This window comes from Salmo salar, chromosome 25, assembly GCF_965601325.2.
Source record: "Salmo salar chromosome 25, fSalSal1, whole genome shotgun sequence".
Taxonomy (NCBI): domain Eukaryota; kingdom Metazoa; phylum Chordata; class Actinopteri; order Salmoniformes; family Salmonidae; genus Salmo; species Salmo salar.
The window spans coordinates 7585564-7607319 of record NC_138315.1 but is presented as its reverse complement, the minus strand read 5'-3'; the positions used below and the strand labels follow the sequence as shown (position 1 = coordinate 7607319).

The 21756-nt window shown below is 40.9% G+C and overlaps 1 protein-coding gene across 1 annotated transcript in view; it reads right to left on the bottom strand.

The window, feature by feature from the left end:
• Nucleotides 1–15410: 15410 nt before the first annotated feature.
• The window catches only part of LOC106586063 (carboxy-terminal domain RNA polymerase II polypeptide A small phosphatase 1), a 43820-nt gene continuing 37474 nt past the window's right edge, over nt 15411–21756 (bottom strand). The window contains exon 8 of the mRNA XM_082969257.1: nt 15411–17849. Within this exon, the coding sequence (XP_082825383.1) occupies nt 17721–17849 (129 nt within the window). The 3' untranslated portion in view covers nt 15411–17720. The remainder of the gene's footprint in view (nt 17850–21756) is intronic.

The window sequence follows — 21756 nt, the reverse complement described above, 5'->3', positions numbered from 1 at the left end:
GCAGGGATGCAGCTTAAGGTAAAGGGCAGGATGCTAGGAGAGAACAGCCCCCACACTGACATCCGAAGAGTTGGACTCCACCACAAACTGACAATACGGGTCAGGATGGACTAATATGGGAGCTGTGGTGAAGCAGTGCTTGAGGTCCAGGAACACCCGGTCAGCAGCTGGGGACCACGTGAACGGAACCTTGGAAGAGGTGGTGCAGAAAGGGGGTAAGTCAGGGTGCTGTAACCCCGGATAAAGCGGTGATAGAAATGGGCAAATCCCTGCACTCTGGACATATGGTGCCAATCCACCACCGCTCTCACCTTCCCAGGATCCATTTGCACATTACCCGCAGCGATGATGTAACCAAGGAAGGAGATGGTGGAGTGATGGAATTCACACTTTTCCCCTTTCACAAAAAGCTGGTTCTCCAGGAGGTGCTGTTATTGGACTTAGCGGGATAAAAAAATGAGGATGTCATCGAAGTAGATGAACACAAACCGGTTCAACATGTTGCGGAGAACACCATTAACCAGGGCCTAGAACACAGCTGGAGCATTGGTCAGACCAAAAGGCATAACCAGATATTCGTAGTGTCTACTGGCCGTGTTGAAGGCTGTCTTCCACTCGTCCCCTTCCCATATCTCCACCAGATGGTAGGCGTTCCGCAGGTCCAACTTGGAGAAAATGGTGGCCCACTGGAGTGGCTCAAAGGCCGAGGCGATGAGGGGTAGTGGTTACTGGTTCTTAACCGTGATATCATTGAGGCCCCGGTAGTTGATGCACGGGCACAGGGTTCTTCTTTGTGGAGGAGAGGGACAAAACCCTGCGCCTGTGCATCGACTACCTGGGCCTCAGTGACATCACGGTTAAGAACCGCTAACCGCTACCACTCGGAGAGAGGCAGAAGGGCGGATACACCCTGTAGCGGAGAGGTCCGAGATTATTTCCGAGCCCACAGGAAGACGTTCCAGGGCAAGATGCGCTGACTTCAGGCAATGGGCGTGGCAGAACGTGTTTCAGCCCATGATTGCACCAGCAGTCCAGTCGATGAGGGGATTGTGTTACTGGAGTCAAGAGACTCCCAATACCACGGGAACCTGAGGAGGCTTAATAAGGATCAGAGCGCAATCCTCCTTGCTCCACTCCTCTGCCCGACACCAACATCAGGCAAACCCGGCACCAAAGACCTCTTTGGCTCCTCCGACCAGGTCAATGGGTATGGCTGTCCACCCGTGATCTTCCCTTAAAGGTGGACTCGCTGAAGCTCGCTCATTGCTACATAGGACCATTTAAGATCCTGAGTCGCATCAACCCAGTCACCTATCGTCACCAGCTTCCCAGGTCCATGAGCGTCTGTCAGTCCTTTCATGTCTCCTGTCTCAAGCTGGTAAGGACCAGTCCATTCTCTCCCCCCACACCTGCTTCTCCACCTCGACTTGTGGATGGCCACCTGGCCTACACGGTCCGGCGTCTGTTTGAGGCTCTTCGGGTCCCTGCCCGGGACATCCAGTATCTTGTGGACTTAGAGGGCTACGATCCCGAGGAGTGGGGGGGGGGGGGGGGGGGGGGGTACCGTCATGGTTCCTCCTAGCCCCAGGTGGCGTCCTTATTAAGGCGTCCTTATTGGACTTATTGGACTCACACTTAGGTGTGCCTTATTATTTCATGACTATGTCCCTGTTAAAAGATGTGTGTTTTCTGTGGTCCTTTGCAGAAGCTTGAATTGAACATAACATTTTGAACATAAAAAGTTCTTAATAAACAACATTTTGAACAGAAATGCAATGGTTCCTTGGATCAGTCTAAAACTTTGCACATACACTGCTGGCATCTAGTGGCCAGCAGGTGTATTGCACCTGGGCTGGTTACATTATGGCCTTTCTCTTGCATTTCAAAGATGATGGTACAAAAAAATGCAAAAGAACGTTTTTTTTTTCTTTGTATTATCCTTTACCAAATATATTGTGCTATATTCTCCTACATTCCTTTTTTGTACCATCATCTTTGAAATGCAAGAGACAGGCCATAATGTATTATTCCAGCCCAGGTGCAATATACATTTTGGCCACTAGATGACAGCAGTATATGTGCTAAGTTTAAGACTGATCTAATTAACCATTGCATTTCTATTGAAAATGTTGTATCAAGACTGCCCAAATACGCCTAATTTGTTTATTAATAACTTTATGTTAAAAATTGTGCACTCCTCAAAGAATAGCATTGTATTCTTTCACTGTAATAGTTACTGTAAATTGGACAGGGCAGTTAGATTAACAAGAAGTTAAGCTTTCTGCCAATATCAGATATGTCCTGGGAAATATTCTTGTTACTTACAACCTCATGCTAATCGCATAAGCCTACGTTAGCTCAACTGTCCTGTGGAAGGGATACCGATCCCGAAGAAATTTTAATCCTATAATGGCCCGTAGTAATATTATAGTCCGATAATGGCATGTAGTAATCTCATAATTGCCTATATTAATCTGTACCGACTATTTTCGGGAAATAATGTATAGGCGCACCACCAATATAATTGATCCAAGGAACTAGGAACGAGGAAGAACTTAGATTTGGAAACAATGGTGGAGTAAAGCCGAGGGGATATGGTTATTAGCATGAAGTGGAGGGACTATGAAACTTGAATAAGCATGAAACTGTATAGAAGGAGTGGACTGAAACTGAGTCCGGTAGTTGCTCCATGGACCAACTCAGCTTGTTACTTTGTAATAAAGTCTATTTGAATTCACAGGCTCCGGTATCTGAGAGATATTATTGAACCAATATTTCCACAACAATAGCAGACGTGTAACGGTTGTCGTCTGGAATGGAGGACCAAAACGCAGCAGGAATGTGGATGCTCATCTTGATATTTATTTGAAAATAAAGTGAACACCAAAATAACAAAACAACGAAGAACTCACGAACAACCAAACAGTCTTGTCAGGCTCACACACGCAAAACAAGAAACAATCTCCCACAAACACTAAACCAAACACATACTCATATATAGGACTCCCAATCAGAGGCAACGAGAAAACACCTGCCTCCAATTAAGAGTCCAACCCCAATAAAACAGACATAGAAATACAAAAGACCAGAGACCACAAAGAAATACAAACATAGGACATTACCCAAAAACCCGTAAATAATAAATCAAACGCCCTACTAAATAAACCACCACCCCGAACCACATAAAACAAATAGCCTCTGCCACGTCCTGACCAAACTACAATAACAAATAACCCTTATACTGGTCAGGACGTGACAAGACGTTTCTGGGCCACTTGCAGAAACTGTTTGGCATTACTGACTTTGCCTCGGCAGCAGCCAGTCCTATGTGGGCCTATGTCAGCAATTTTTTCTATACAAAAAAGTGTCACAGGATGATGCATTTTACATTGTGTTTTGAGTAGTCATTGCTGAATGTAACAAATACTGTACCTAAATCCTTTTCTTTATAGCATCAGAGTTATCCAATACCAATACAAACGAAACAGGTTTATGAATGTTTGAATGTCCAGTAGGGTTGAGCTAATGGAGTCCAGACGATTAACAACTAGTAATGCCTCTGCCGAGTCTCTTGATTACTTCCCCACCCCTATGTCTGGAAGAAACTTAACTCAAAGGACAACAAACCACTGAAGTGATCAACTGTGAGTATTTGTTTTGCACTAAGGAATTGTGCTGAGTAAAGATGTACAGTTGAAGTCAGAAGTTTACATACACTTGCTTAGGTTGGAGTCATTAAAACTTGTTTTTCAACCACTCCACAAATTTCTTGTTAACAAACTATTGGTTTTGGCAAGTCAGTTAGGACATCTACTTTGTGCATGACATGTAATTTTTCCAACAATTGTTTAGACAGATTATTTCACTTATAATTCACTGTATCACAATTCCAGTGGGTCAGAAGTTTACATACACTAAGATGACTGTGCCTTTAAACAGCTTGGAAAATTCCAGAAAATGATGCCATGGCTTTAGAAGCTTCTGATAGGCTAATTGACATCATTTGAGTCAATTGGAGGTGTACCTGTGGATGTATTTCAAGGCCTACCTTCAAACTCAGTGCCTCTTTGCGTGACATCATGGGAAAATCAAAAGAAATCAGCCGAGACCTCAGAAAAAAATTGTAGACCTCCACAAGTCTGGTTCATCTTTGGGAGCAATTTCCAAACGCCTGAAGGTACCACGTTCATCTGTTCAAACAATTGTACGCAAGTATAAACACCATGGGACCACGCAGCAGTCATACCGCTCAGGAAGCAGACGCGTTCTGTCTCCTAGAGATTAATGTACTTTGGTGCGAAAAGTGCAAATCAGTCCCAGAACAACAGCAAAGGACCTTGTGAAGATGCTGGAGGAAACAGGTACAAAAGTATCTGTGTCCACAGTAAAACGAGTCCTATATCGACATAACCTGAAAGGCCGCTGAGCAAGGAAGAAGCCGCTGCTCTAAAACCTCCATAAAAAAGCCAGACTACGGTTTGCAACTGCACATGGGGACAAAGATAGTACTTTTTGGAGAAATGTCCTCTGGTCTGATGAAACAAAAATAGAACTGTTTGGCCATATTGACCATCGTTATGTTTGGAGGAAAAAGAGGGAGGCTTGGAAGCCGAAGAATACCATCCCAACCATGAAACACAGTGGTGGTTTCATCATGTTGTGGGGGTGCTTTGCTGCTGGAGGGACTGGTGCACTTCACAAAATAGATGGCATCATGAGGTAGGAAAATTATGTGGATATATTGAAGCAACATCTCAAGACATCAGTCAGGAAGTTAAAGCTTGAGTCTTCCAAATGGACAATGACCCCAAGCATACTTCCAAAGTTGTGGCAAAATGGCTTATGGACAACAAAGTCAAGGTATTGGAGTGGCCATCACAAAGCCCTGACCTCAAGCCTACAGAAAATCTGTTGGCAGAACTGAAAAAGAATGTGCGAGCAAGTAGGCCTACAAACCTGACTCAGTTACACCAGCTCTGTCAGGAGGAATGGGACAAAATTCACCCAACTTATTGTTGGAAGCTTGTGGAAGTCTACCCAAAACGTTTGACCCAAATTAAACAATTTAAAGGCAATGCTACCAAATACTAATTGAGTGTATGTAAACTTCTGACCCACTGTGAATGTGATGAAAGAAATAAAAGCTGAAATAAATCATTCTCTCTACTATTATTCTGACATTTCACATTCTTAAAATAAAGTGGTGATCCAAATTGAGCTAAAACAGGGAATTCCTTCCTACTGGGATTAAATGTCAGGAATTGTGAAAAACTGAGTTTAAGTGTATTTGCGTAAGGTGTATGTAAACTTCCGACTTCAACTGTAACAATTAACCACCACTAAACATTTGGATAATAAAGCATTTAATGGCTGACATTGGTTGATTTTAATACTTCTGACAGCAAACATTCTGTCTTCACCCATAACTTTTGGACTTTTAACCTACTGCAGGCCTAAAAGCTATTGGTCCAAACAACGTTACCATGATGGCTATTAGCAGGACAATAGACTCTCCAACCTTTACAAAACGATAGCTTGGCTTGGTGTGAAAAAAAAATCCTTGCAATGTTTATGTACTCTAAAGTTTAAAATGTCTAATTCCAAATCTCATGCAACCGCAAAATGTCCGATAAAGCATATCCTGTACAGTATTTCTTCATCAGCATCTTTATGCTTTCATTAATAAAATAATGATGATAATACTCTTTCAAAATGCAGATGTTTATTTAATCTATCAGCAGGACAATAGACGCTTGCCGAGTTTAGGGACTTTAAATAAATTAATGGATCCATAACGAATTACTATGGGAACAAATATCACTGAATGACAGCATAGGGACTGGTCTTGATAAATCAATCAGATGTTTTTTTGGAAATGTTTTTCCAAATATTTTGCTCTTCACAATATTAAAAACGTTCAAATTCATTAATTAATTAAATCGCTTTAGCCTACATGTTGCGGTTCATCTGATGAAGTTGCACCTGGTCCTATTTATATAATGAATATGAATTCAGAGTGCAGAAATTATTAAATATTGAAGCATTAGACCTCTCACTAAATATGTCAGTCATACAAATGTTATACTTAGATCCAAACTGGTTCTCTAGCAAATTAGTAAGAATGTCTCACCCCATGTTTAAGAATGGCCTTTTTCCCTTTATTCAGTTTACAACCACTCACTTTCAGTTATTTGAAAACAAAATAATACACCAAATGTTGTGGATTAACTCAAATATACTAATTGATAAAAATAAATAAAAAATCGATAAAATGCTTAAAGGTATAATCTTTGTAAAGAATATCATAAATATGACTGGTGGAGTTATGTCACACATGTAGCTACCACAAATATATGGAAATGTCTGTCCTACCCAAAATTACAACCAACTAATTCCAGCATTACCGCAAAAATGGAAGAGGTAAGTGGAAGGGGGGGAAAAGTAATCCCCAAGTCTAACAATATTTTACCGACATGTTTAATTATTCAATGCTCCTTTCTCTTCTCTATGTTGGAGTTCTTTTAAGAATACAAAAGAATCCATGCAGCCTTGATGGGCTATCAGCAGGACAATAGACTCTTACTGAGTCAACCAAATGCATTGTTTTCTAATCACATCTGGATGGATCGATAACGAATTACTATGGGTATGAATATCACTGAATGACAGAATTGTTGGAATAAAGTAGGCTAATGAAGGCAACAAATTGTTGCTTACTGAAACTCCCAAAGTCATCCAATTGTTATAATAGGATTTGAAGCAATAGCCTAACTGCGTGTGCTTTACTAAATCAGCACCGTTTCATGCTGATGCATTGGTCCAGAGCCAGGCCATATTGACGAAGAGTCAGGTGGAGAATGACACATTGAAGAGGGCGAGGAATGAGGTGGAGTCACAATCCATGTCAGGCAAGCTCACACCTGTGAGCTCTGGAACACTACCTCTGACAGGCAGAGTCAACATACGTGGCAGGTTCGTCAGGTTGTCGGTTCACCCTGACATTTCCATTCCTCTTCTGACAACAGAACTTGACCAACTGCTCACCAGGCACAGCAAGGGCCGTCCGGACCGTTATGCTGTTCTGCTATTCCAAGGACGTGTAACCGAAGAGATACACCGAATACCAACTGGGATGGATCCCGAGGCAAATGTAGCTTACCAGTGAACCTCCAGGTTTTCATCATTAATACTGTGTCTCAGGAGTTTATGTCCATGATTGATGCAACACAAAAAAGCATTAAAGACAGAGTTAATGAGTACTTGAGATCATCGAGAAAGTCTGGACATGACCTGCTCTCCCTTATGTAAGGATTTAGGCACTTTACCATGTTTACTATGTACTGTAGGCTATGTTTACTTGTCAGACTGCACAGTAGCCTAATAAACATATGCATTTTGAAATTGTTTTGAAATAAAATCGAATTCAATAACATATTTCGACCACAGTAGATGCTGTGTTTTTGGTTGATGGCCAACATTAAAAACAGTCAAATGCATTTGTGAATTCAATCGTTTTATTGTATAATTATTTAAGGCTCATTTCCCTTCTCTGTGCTGGAGTTCTTTTAAGAATAAAGTAGGCAACAAATTGTTGCTTACTGGAACACCCAAAGTCATCCAATTGTTATACTAGGATTTGAAGCAATAGCCTACCCGCGTGTGGTCAACTATTTCAGCACTGTTTCACACTGCTCTGAGACAAGCATGGGGACTGGTCTTGATAAATCAATGAGATTTTTATTTTCACTGAATCTCCATTTGGGTATTGGTTACACTACAATAAGGGTGTGGAAATATTAGGAATATTTTGCTCTTCACTCGCAGTCACTTAGTAGCCTACTCCCAACTGGTCAAGTTGTACAGCTCAATATTTTCCTCACGGAAACCCTGAGAGGTTCATTCATTTTTCTTGAAATAGAAACACCATAATATTAATCAAATGAATTAAGCTACATTTCTTAAAATCAATCCCATATACTATTTTCTTACAAGAAAGGTTTTAAATGATCTAGTACAGCCAATATTAAAAAAGGTCAAATGTTTCGCAAAGATGCCCTCTGGTGGTCAAACTAGCACTGACTAGCATTAATGTCAACAATGGCTGACACTTAAATAATGTGCCATAGAATTCTGAAATTCTACGAAAGACAACCCTAAAATACGCAAAAAAAAAAGAGTAGGTTTCAGTACTAAACAGGGTTTTTAAAATGCTCAATTCTCCAATTCACTGTCTACCCACCCAAAGACCTACAACAACAACATATTTTCAACAACTAAATGAGAACTTGTTCTCAACTAGCCTACCTAGTTAAATTAAGGTGAAATAAAAATACAAATAAAAAAACTTATAACAGAGATAGATCTGTGTTGGGTTTTCATGATTCCTCCTGGTCTTCAAATACTTTGAAAATAATGACGTTTACTCTAAAACATGTATACATGTTTCAGAAACTGGAGGGCAGACCAGGAATTGTTCTCAAAGCAATGACAGTAAAAACATCACTATTGCATGGAGAAAATTGGTGTTCTTTTTGTGTTTATTAAATGTTTATTTTTAAAAGACTGTAAACCCCTTCATGTCTTTCAGCTCTGCTCCTGAATCTTCTGACAAAGCAGGAAATTATATTAGAACAATTTAAATGCTGACCTGTAGTCGATGAACAACATTCTTACATAGGTATTCCTCTTGTCCAGATGGGTTCTCTTAACACTTGCCGTCCTTGGCCAGCTCTCCTGCTATCTCTCTCAGAATGACCTTCTTGATCCTAATCAGTCAGGTTTCAAGACTGGGCATTCAACTGAGACTGCTCTTCTCTGTGTCACGGAGGCTCTCCGCACTGCTAAAGCTAACTCTCTCTCCTCTGCTCTCATCCTTCTAGACCTATCTGCTGCCTTTGATACTGTGAACCATCAGATCCTCCTCTCCACCCTCTCCGAGTTGGGCATCTCCGGCGCGGCCCACGCTTGGATTGCGTCCTACCTGACAGGTCGCTCCTACCAGGTGGCGTGGCGAGAATCTGTCTCCGCACCATGCGCTCTCACCACTGGTGTCCCCCAGGGCTCTGTTCTAGGCCCTCTCCTATTCTCGCTATACACCAAGTCACTTGGCTCTGTCATATCCTCACATGGTCTCTCCTATCATTGCTATGCAGACGACACACAATTAATCTTCTCCTTTCCCCCTTCTGATAACCAGGCGGCGAATCGCATCTCTGCATGTCTGTCAGACATATCATTGTGGATGACGGATCACCAGCTCAAGCTGAACCTCGGCAAGACGGAGCTGCTCTTCCTCCCGGGGAAGGACTGCCCGTTCCATGATCTCGCCATCACGGTTGACAACTCCCTTGTGTCCTCCTCCCAGAGTGCTAAGAACCTTGGCGTGATCCTGGACAACACCCTGTCGTTCTCCACTAACATCAAGGCGGTGACCCGATCCTGTAGGTTCATGCTCTACAACATTCGCAGAGTACGACCCTGCCTCACACAGGAAGCGGCGCAGGTCCTAATCCAGGCACTTGTCATCTCCCGTCTGGATTACTGCAACTCGCTGTTGGCTGGGCTCCCTGCCTGTGCCATTAAACCCCTACAACTCATCCAGAACGCCGCAGCCCGTCTGGTGTTCAACCTTCCCAAGTTCTCTCACGTCACCCCGCTCCTCCGCTCTCTCCACTGGCTTCCAGTTGAAGCTCGCATCCGCTACAAGACCATGGTGATTGCCTACGGAGCTGTGAAGGGAACGGCACCTCCATACCTTCAGGCTCTGATCAGGCCCTACACCCAAACAAGGTCACTGCGTTCATCCACCACTGGCCTGCTGGCCCCCCTACCTCTGAGGAAGCACAGTTCCCGCTCAGCCCAGTCAAAACTGTTCGCTGCTCTGGCACCCCAATGGTGGAACAAGCTCCCTCACGACGCCAGGACAGCGGAGTCAATCACCACCTTCCGGAGACACCTGAAACCCCACCTCTTTAAGGAATACCTAGGATAGGATAAAGTAATCCTTCTAACCCCCCCCCCCCCCCCTTAAAAGATTTAGATGCACTATTGTAAAGTGGTTGTTCCACTGGATATCATAAGGTGAATGCACCATTTTGTAAGTCGCTCTGGATAAGAGCGTCTGCTAAATGACTTAAATGTAATGTAAATGTTAACAGAAAACATCCATACTCTCTGGGTAGCCTCTTTGCTTGACCATATTGCTCGGCTCCAGGAGACCTGTTGCCCGGAGCGAAGTGACTAGCAAGCGCCTAAAGACAACACCGTTGCACTGGTCATTCGCAACGGCTTGTCATTATGCTAACTAATTGGCATGTCATGGCGACTTCCAGATGGTAACGAATACTACAATTATTTTCCCCCGCCAATCGAAATAAACATCACTTTCTTTTACAAGTTTTAACGAGTGTCATGCTGCTGTTGTCGCCAGCTAGCCAGGATGACTGACAAACCAAAGTCATTCCTCTCCACTCGACTCTCAGCTGCGTCATCAATTAGGGCACCATGCGTGTCCGTATAGCCTCTGCCAGGTTTTTTACGGCTGTTCATGCACACAACATTAAAAAGATTATAATAAAATTGAAGTTCGGTAGCTGAAGTCTTTAACCCTTCATTGGTGATTGGTTAATAGTAGTACTCCTAGTAGGAGTGGGAACATGAAGTGTTTTTTGTTGAGGTTTTTACAGATCCAATATGGACCTGGGTCTTTTCCACCCGGAACTGACATGCATAAATGTATTTTTAATTATAGAGACCGTTCCGAACGGACACGAGGACAACTACACCCATTCCGTATAGACTTGGTTAGATCCAGAACCCGGTCCGATCATAGTGAGGAAAGCAGCATAAAAGTAGTTTTTTTTAAACTACTTTATTAACCGGAGCTGATAAAGCGCGAGAGGTAGAGGTGCAGCTAGCAGGTGGGGAGGAGCTGTACTTTCAGTGAGTGACAAGGGGAGGAGGGAGTGAGAGACAGCAACCAACCAAGCCAATTCGCGCTATAGACTAATAGCTGCCATAGCTAGGTTATTTATCATCAAATATGATCTCTCTCTCTACAGCAGCAGTCACATTTGCATCTTTATGGGCCCTTCCAGACAAATTACACATACCTGAGACCCATGACAATCATATCAGATCCGACCCAGATCTGTGACATTATTTAGAATTCTGGATCCGGTCCCGGATATTTGGGTACAGGTGGATCCGTGAAGACCTCTAGTTTGATGTCTCAACGAGAGATGCTTAGTTTTCATGCACATCTTTTCACTTGAGAAATACTGCACCAAACATCTTAGTTAGATGTAAATTCTGCGACTAAGACTTCCTCGGCAAAAACGTCAAAATTAAAGACAGATTAATTGAGACTATTTTCAGGAAGTGTTTCTGGCTATGTTGTTGCGATGGTGGCTCAAGAGGGACAAACAACAGTAATATTGCCGCTTTTTCGTAGTTTTTCAAGCAAAGTTCTTTATTTGGGAGTTTGCGAGCACAGACGGTCCCTTTGCCTAGCCGAGTCCTGCTGGCGCAAACTGAACTTACAGAGTGCTGCTAGGAGCAAACCAAGGGTTCTGACACCGAGGATGACAATTGGATGAAAATGTCATCCCAGTAAATCATTTAATTGCCTTACCAAACTTAACACTATAAATACAGGCTACTGTGCCATTGCCATCGTGCAGCGAGTGTCTAAGAATGGTGCTCCCAAATGTGTCTTGTAGTTTGGCTTGTAAAGTATAAACAGAGGACAGGAATTAAATATTTTAACGGGTTAGGACTTACACTTTTAAATTATTCATACTGTACTGTATAAATCAGCTTGGATCTCAAACTAAGTTAAAGAGCAACTGAATGAAGAAACCAACTTATCTGGTTGAAAACAGCCGACACTGCCTTCAGAAAGTATTCACACCCCTTGACTTTTTCCACATTTTGTTGTGTTACAGCCGGAATTTAAACGCAGTACATTGAGATTGTTTGTCACTGGCTTACACACAATATGTCAAAGTGGAATTATGTTTTTCAAATTTTGTACAAATTAATTAAAAATGAATAGCTGAAATGTCTTGAGTCAATAAGTTTTCAACCCCTTTGTTATGGCAAGGCTAAATAAGTTCAGGAGTAAATATATGTTTAACAAGTCAAATAAAACGTTTTATGGACTCACTCTGTGTGCAAAATAGCATAGTGTTTAACATGATATTATAATTACTACCTCATGTCTGTACCCCACACAAACAAATTATCTGTAAAGTCCCTCAGTTGAGCAGTGAATTTCAAACAGATTCAACCACAAAGACCAGGGTGGTTTTCCAATGACTCGCAAAGAAAGGCACCTATTGGTAGATTCACCTTTCAGCAGGAAAATAGCCTAAAACACAAGTCCAAATCTACACGGGAGTTGCTTAGCAAGAAGACAATGAATGTTCCTGAGTGGTCGATTTACAGTTTTGACTGAAATCTTCTTGAAAATCTATGGCAAGACCTGAAAATGGTCATCTAGCAATGATAAACAACCAATTTGACAGAGCTTGAATAATTTTGAAAAGAATAATGGGCAAATGTTGCACAATCCAGGTGTGGAAAACTCTTATAGAGACTTACCCAGAAAGACTCACAGCTGTAATCGCTGACAAAGTGTTACGAGTGCGCCCTCTCCGGCCTCTAGGTCACCAGGCTGCCCGTTATGGAGCACACCTGTCACCATCGTTACGCGCATTATGACACTCACCTAGCCTCCATCACCTCCTTGATTACCTGCCCCATATATCTCACTCCCTTTGGTTCCTTCCCAAGGCGTCATTGTTTCTGTTTCTTGTCTGTGCATTGTTCATGTTTCTTGTTTTGTATTATGTTATGTTTATTTATTAAAACACTCCCTGAACTTGCTTCCTGACTCTCAGCGCACATCGTTACACAAAGGTGCTTCTACAAAGCACTGACTCTGGGGTGTGTATACTAATGTAAATGAAATATTTCTGTATTTCACTATTAATACATTGGCAAGAATTTCTAAAACCATGTTTTCACTTTGTCATTATGGGGTAATGTGTGGAGATGGGTGAGATTTTATTTAATACATTTTGAAACCAGGCTGTAACACAACATGTGGAATTAGTCAAGGGGTATGAATACTTTCTGAATGCACTGTATGTGGCAACAATATTAGTCAGAAACATTTATCCCATTGCCAAAATTAAATAAAAAGTGTAATTAGTATCATTTTGGTCATAAAGTCAGTATATTCCAAAACACCGTTTTGTGAGATTTGTCTAACTGATGTCATCACGATGTACATAAGGGTTGGGGTTTAATTACAATCATGCCTACTAACCTAACGTAGCAGATATAATATAAATGTATGAGCGAGGACTGGTTTTCAGGCTTCGCCCCTTCCTCTTTGTTTTTCCCCTGAAAACCGGATGCTTCTGTTTTTTGTCAACTCTGCTGAGGATGCTTGCTCACTAACACAAGATGGTAATGCTAGTGAGAATTGTCATGCACAGAGAAACAGCTGCGCTGATTGCGTTCTATCCAAGCGTAGCCTCCAGACAGTGAGACAGACCTGCACATTAAGCAACGCTTCGGACTCAGACTTGTTTATATAAGACAACATTTCGCCAGTGTTATGTTGGAAGAACACTTGGCCCCTTAGCCCTTTACGGAGTGGCAAGTTGCTTATGTGTTTGATAATGATCACTCGAGTCTGCCACTGTTTTGGGTAAAATGAGAATTGAGACGATGCGCACCCGCATCCCAATTGCCAAAATTCAAAACCCATTCACGAATTGCGAGCATCTTGTGTCCTGCCGTGACCTGTTTTGTAACATGATTCGCTAGACAGTGTTTCATAGTGTAATATATAGTGAGAACGTTTTAAAATACAAAATGGCACAGTTATTTTATTGTGGAACTTTATTATGTTTTACTTCAGTTTATTTGGTAAATATTTTCTTAACTCTTCTTGAACTGCACTGTTGGTTAAGGGTTTGTAAGTAAGCATTTCACGGTAAGGTCTACACTTGTTGTGTTTGGCGCATGTGACAAATAAAGTTTGATTTGATTTTGATTTGAACACACGTCGCCACTTGCCAGTGACTTGATAAGCTTATTTAGCTAACGTGGCCTGCCTGCTCAATGTGCCTGCTAGCTACTGCTAGCTATCTTCATTGACTAGAACCCCAGAGTTTTCAACCCCAGAGACGCAACATTTCAATTCTTCAATCAACGGAACACTCAATGGAACACTTGAGGCTATTATAGCTACTATAGTTAGCTACTATAGCTAACTGAGGGTCACTGGTTATCCCCAATTCAATTGAACCTACATTATAGTATTTATGCAGTTGCATTCAAATACAGTATATCGTCTTTCCCTACTCAATCAACCATTGTGCATTATTGTATTTCAAGATAAGACAAAAATAAATCAAAAACAAATGTCATACCCAAGATATTATTGAATTAGCAAACATAAGATGTTTCCCAGTAAATTCCATCACTCGATATAGTATGAATCAACACTATAGAGGGATATTAGTTCCAACATTTTCAAATAATGAAATACAAATACAGTGTATGCATTCAAGATATCTACTGTATGTTGACACTAATATCATCATACAAAACATGCATTTTGCAATGCATACATGAAGACAAATATTTGTCTTATTGCGGAAACCTGTTTAACGTTTTTGCATGAATAGAACATACTGTAGATAACATACTCTTCATCTTCAACAAAACGTGGTATCATCTTGATGCAGTATCAACATCAGAATGAGATGGATCGATATCTTATCCACCAATATGTTTGTGTTCATATTTGAATGTGAAATTGTAATGGTAAGGGTTACAATTTTAAGATATTTTCGTGTCTTTAAAAAGGCAGTTACTAGTTTGTGTCAAAGATAATAAGTAATTGAAAGATTTGTGTAATTATTCCCAATGCCCCACTCACTTGAAACAAGCCTAGCAACAATGTCATCTTCAAAGGCTGTAGGTACATTCAATTGTCAACCAACATACAGGAAGTACAAAGTTGACTCAATTGTCTCTCTGAATAAGAGCATGTGCTCAATCCATAAAATGTAATGTAATGTAATATAAAAATATGCCCTAAAGTACAGTTGGAGAATGCAATTGATGCACTGAGTCCTGACTTGAGATCTGTGTTTGAGTGGAATCTGCTTGCAAATCTCCCATAAATATGAATGAATGTTCTATGCACACGTCTGAAAAAGCACTGGGATCCTATTTCAAAATTTGCCCCATAATGGGTACTTACCTTCCTAATATTAAGTCCGTTCCATATTCCATTTTCCTTTTCATTTCATTTGTTTCCAACACCCCCTGCAATTGAATAAATCACTCTATTAGTGTATGCATCATTCATTGTAGTGAGATATTACCTCTTTTGACAAATCATGCTTTATTGTGGGAAAGTACAAATCGTTTTATAGTTCTTTCTTATAATTTATCAGCAGTTTCAGTTTCTTTACAGTACATGGATGTTAAAGCTCTTGTTGCATGCAGTAAAAAAAAAACAGCGAATGATTATAGTCATTAAAATATTTTTTGGGTATTTAAAGACGTAGATCTTGTCAAATTATTGCCGAATTGCATTTTTAAGGTAACGCAGATCCGAATGCACAGAGACGTAGTCACGTACACGCACAAGCAAACACGTCAGGAAGTGTCATGAAGAAAATTAAGATCGTTACAAGGCATGATTACAAGGAGCTATGAAAAGGCAACCCACTCATCTGACTGTACAGGTTAAATGAGCACCACATTAGACTTGCAATATGATATTGCATATAAAAAAGTCTAGTTCAAGTACTTGAAAGTACAGAAACATACATTTTGCTTGTTAAAACCAAATTTCACATGTACAACTCCAGCATATGGATTACAAATCATTTCCCAACCTGGACACCGTACTAGAATTATTAAAAGTTAGCACATTTTATTTAGTCAATATCAGATAATCTACGACATAAAACATAACATCTTTAACATAGGTAAAATAAACATGGTTAAAAAAAGTTTTTAAACAACTACTTAAATACTGATAGCTGTACAAAAGTAATCTCACCAGGTATCCATATTGGCACTTGCAGGTCTGACCATCATTCTGTAAATTAGGCCTGAAATACTCTAAGCCCACTGTCATGTGCCTTTTACTGAGGAGTGGCTTCCATCTGGCCACTCTACCATGAAGGCTTGATTGGTGGAGTGCTGCAGAGATGGTTGTCCTTCTGGAAGACCTGGCACCTGAGCTCAATTTCGAGTCCCATAGGAAAGGGTCTGAATAATTATGTAAATAAGGTACTTCTGTTATTTATTTTTAATACATTTGCAAAAATGTAAAAAAAAACTGTATTTGCTTTGTCATTATGCGGTATTGTGTGTAGATTGATGAGGGAAAAAAATCATCAAAATTAATCAATTATAGAATAAGGCAGTAACGTAACAAAATGTGGAAAAAGTCAAGGAGTCTGAATACTTTCCGTATGCACTGTACATGTAGGCTATTGCCTATTCAGAGGTGTATTCAGGGAGGTGGAACTCGCTGAATGGTGCAGATAGAAATAGAATGAATAGAGCTGACACAATTCTATATTCTATCTGACAGACAATAATATCTGTTCCACATGATACATTTATATCTGAACGTTCTGTAATGTTACATCCTCCTGAAAAGGCTCCAGGACAAAGGACAACACACCCTTCAGTTGATAATGTACTTAAGTGAATGATTGACAAATTATGATTAAGGTATTTTGTGCGTGTAATACATTTCAAACGGGGTGTAAACACTTATCTGATATAATGGATAAATGGGTCATCATAATCCTTGACTGATGTGATTCCAGTATAACTATACACTGACAGCATAACTATACACTGACCAAACTCAAACCTCTTTGTCTGAATGCATGCTTTCTGTGTGTTGCTACATAGTCCATCCTTCATCATAATCATACATCCTTGACACACACACACACACACACACACACACACACACACACACACACACACACACACACACACACACACACACACACACACACACACACACGAGTGTGTATGTTGTAGTGAATAATTTCCAATAATAGTATGTCATGTTGCAAAAAACACATGATATAATGTTCGGTTAAAAGGGGATGATATTTTTTTTAGCATTATACTTGTGGTACAGCAGGATATTTTAGGAAACAATAATCTTTGAATGATTGTTGTTAAGTATGCCCTTACTTAGGCATTTTGGGTAAAATATATTAAAACGTGGGAATGGGTTGAGTTATCTTCATCTCAAGATGAAACCCCTTTGTTTTGTATATCGTATTCACCAATTAGTTTGCAAAAAGGACATTATCGCCTGGTTAAATGATCACCGTTCCATGAAAAAGGGCTTGGCTTAACCTTGTCTTCAGGGCGAAAAGTCATAACCAAGAGGTGATTACCGCATCGAATGTGAAAAAATAACTGAAACTATTCTTTTCAATGTTTGCCATAAAGCAGGTCCTCATTGTTCCGTCTCTGTGCCAAACTGAGTGGCCTCTCTATCACGTTTTGTGTGAATGGAATTTGGAGGATGACAATGACCGAGACACTAGCAGGTTCTTCTAGTGGGAAGAAACTTAAAGCCTGTTGCCCACCAGCTTCCTCTATGGCCCCCATGTGGTGAAAAGTTGCCGCCAGTGTCTTATTACGCACTAGCTTGCAGTCCTCTGCTGCTTGAGAATATCGTAGACATCTTCCACTTTGCTTAGTCTCTCGAAGAATGGGATGAGATCTAGTAGCTCTGTGTCGGCCATGTCGTCAAACCAGGATGTTACGGGGACCTGAGTGTGTGAAAAGTTATAAACAAAGTAAAGTTTCAAAATAATGACACAAATCTATGTGTACTAGTGAGTTAGTTACAGTGAGGGAAAAAAGTATTTGATCCCCTGCTGATTTTGTACGTTTGCCTACTGACAAAGAAATGATCAGTCTATAATTTTAATGGTAGGTTTATCAGAACAGTGAGAGACAGAATAACAACAAAAATATCCAGAAAAACGCATGTCAAAAATGTTATAAATTGATTTGCATTTTAATGAGGGAAATAAGTATTGACCCCCTCTCAATCAGAAAGATTTCTGGCTCCCAGGTGTCTTTTATAAAGGTAACGAGCTGAGATTAGGAGCACACTCTTAAAGGGAGTGCTCCTAATCTCAGTTTGTTACCTGTATAAAAGACTCCTGTCCACAGAAGCAATCAATCAACCAGATTCCAAACTCTCCACCATGGCCAAGACCAAAGAGCTCTCCAAGGATGTCAGGGACAATATTGTAGACCTACACAAGGCTGGAATGGGATACAAGACCATCGCCAAGCAGCTTGGTGAGAAGGTGACAACAGTTGGTACGATTATTCGCAAATGGAAGAAACACAAAAGAACTGTCAATCTCCCTCGCCCTGGGGCTCCAGGCAAGATCTCACCTCGTGGAGTTGCACTGATCATGAGAACGGTGAGGAATCAGCCCAGAACTACACGGGAGGATTTTGTCAATGATCTCAAGGCAGCTGGGACCATAGTCACCAAGAAAACAATTGGTAACACACTACGCCGTGAAGGACTGAAATCATGCAGCGCCCGCAAGGTCTCCCTGCTCAAGAAAGCACAAATACATGCCCGTCTGAAGTTTGACAATGAACATCTGAATGATTCAGAGGACAACTGGGTGAAAGTGTTGTGGTCAGATGAGACCAAAATGGAGCTCTTTGGCATCAACTCAACTCGCCATGTTTGGAGGAGGAGGAATGCTGCCTATGACCCCAAGAACACCATCCCCACCGTCAAACATGGAGGTGGAAACATTATGCTTTGGGGTGTTTTTCTGCTAAGGGGACAGGACAACTTCACCTCATCAAAGGGACAATGGACAGGGCCATGTACCGTCAAATCTTGGGTGAGAACCTCCTTCCCTCAGCCAGGGCATTGAAAATGGGTCGTGGATGGGTATTCCAGCATGACAATGACCCAAAACACACGGCCAAGGCAACAAAGGAGTGGCTCAAGAAGAAGCACATTAAGGTCCTGGAGTGGCCTAGCCAGTCTCCAGATCTCAATCCCATAGAAAATCTGTGGAGGGAGCTGAAGGTTCGAGTTGCCAAACGTCAGCCTCGAAACCTTAATGACTTGGAGAAGATCTGCAAAGAGGAGTGGGACAAAATCCCTCCTGAGATGTGTGCAAACCTGGTGGCCAACTACAAGAAACGTCTGACTTCTGTGATTGCCAACAAGCGTTTTGCCACCAAGTACTAAGTCATGTTTTGCAGAGGGGTCAAATACTTATTTCCCTCATTAAAATGCAAATCAATTTATAACATTTTTGACATGCGTTTTTCTGGATTTTTGTTGTTGTTATTCTGTCTCTTACTGTTCAAATAAACCTACCATTAAAATGATAGACTGATCATTTCTTTGTCAGTGGGCAAACGTACAAAATCAGCAGGGGATCAAATACTTTTCCCCCATCACTGTATATGTACACTACCGGTCAAAAGTTTTAGAACACCTACTCATTCAAGGGTTTTTCCTTTTTTTAAAACTATTTTCTACATTGTAGAATAATAGTAAAGACATCAAAACTATGAAAAAGCACATATGGAATTATGTAGTAACCCAAAAAGTGTTAAACAAATCAAAATAGATTTTAGATTTTAGATCCTTCAAATAGCCACCCTTTGCCTTGATGACAGCTTTGCACACTCTTGGCATTCTCTCAACCAGCTTCACCTGGAATGCTTTTCCAACAATTTTGAAGGAGTTCTCACATATGCTGAGCACTTGTTGGCTACTTTTCTTTCACTCTGCGGTTCAACTCATCCCAAACCATCTCAATTTGGTTGAGGTTGGGTGATTGTGGAGCCCAGGTCATCTGATGCAGCACTCCATCACTCTCCTTCTTGGTCAAATAGCCCTTACACAACCTGGAGGTGTGTTGGGTCATTGTCCTGTTGAAAAACAAATTATAGTCCCACTAAGCACAAACCAGATGGGATGGTGTATCGTTGTACAATGCTGTGGTAGCCATGCTGGTTTAGTGTGCCTTGAATTCTAAATAAATCACAGTGTCACCAGCAAAGCACCCCCACACCATAACACCTCCTCCTCCATGCTTTACGGTGGGAAATAGACATGTGGAAATCCTCTGTTCAGGCACACTGCGTCTCACAAAGACACGGTGGTTGGAACCAAAAATCTCAAATTTGGACTCATCAGACCAAAGGACTGATTTCCACCGGTCTAATGTCCATTGCTTGTGTTTCTTGGCCCAAGAAAGTCTCTTCTTCTTATTGGTGTCCTTTAGAAGTGGTTTCTTTGCAGGATTCGACCATAAAGGTCTGATTCACACAGTCTCCTCTGAACAGTTGATGTTGAGGTGTGTCTGTTACTTGAACTCTGTGCAGCATTTATTTGGGCTGCTATTTCTGAGGCTGGTAACTCTAATGAACATATCCTCTGCAGCAGCGGTAACTCTGGGTCTTCCATTCCTGTGGTGGTCCTCATGAGAGCCAGTTTCATCATAGCGCTTGATAGTTTTTGCAACTACACTTGAAGAAACTTTCAAAGTTCTTGAAATGTTCTGCATTGACTGACCTTCATCTCTTAAAGTAATCATGGCCTGTTGTTTCTCTTTGCTTATTTGAGCTGTTCTTGCCACAATATGGACTAGTTTTTTTTACCAAATAGGGCTATCTTCTGTATACACCCCCCCCCCCCCCCCCACCTTGTCACAACACAACTGATTGGCTGAAATACATTAAGAAGGAAAGAAATTCCACAAATTAATTTAAGAAGGCACCCCTGTTAATTGAAATGCATTCCAGGTGACTACCTCATGAAGCTGGTTGAGAGAATGCCAAGAGTGTTTAAAGCTGTCATCAAGGCAAAGGGTGGCTATTTGAAGAATCTCAAATATATTTTGATTTGTTTTCCAATTTTTTGGTTACTACATGATTCCATATGTGTTATTTCATAGTTTTGATGTCTTCACTATTATTATACAATGGAGAAAATAGTAAAAATAAATTAAAACCCTTGAATGAGTAGGTGTTCGACAACTTTTGATAGGTAATGTATATGCAGAATTAAAAAGAAATCATAAATAAAAAAGTTCACATTCTTATGAATAAGCCATAGGTGAACATATGAAACACATTTTTAGACAGACAATGCATTCCGAAAGCCGTAAATCTCGACCAGGAAGTATCGGTTCGAGAGGCTGCATGCTGTTCATTTGGTACATTTACACTCATTTCACATTTCTCTATTGGAGCATATTCTTTACCCATAACCACTAAAATTACAGTGAACAAAAATATAAATGCAACATGTAAAGTGTTAGTACCATGTTTCATGAGCTGAAATAAAAGAGCCCAGAAATGTTCCATACGCATAAAAAGCTTATTTCTCTAAAATGTTGTGACAAATGTGTTTACATCCCTGTTAGTGAGCATTTCTCCTTTGCCAAGATAATCCATCCACCTGACAGGTGTGGCATACCAAGAAGCTGATTAAACAGCATGATCATTACATAGGTGCACCTTGTGCTGGGGACAATAAAAGGCCTATCAGGTTTCAGGTAAGATCCAAGTGCAGACTGTGTTGAAGTAGCAATGTTTATTTCAACAACAGGGGCAGGCAAACGACAGGTCAAGGTAGGCAGGGGTCGATAATCCAGAGTAGCGGGGTCAAGGTAC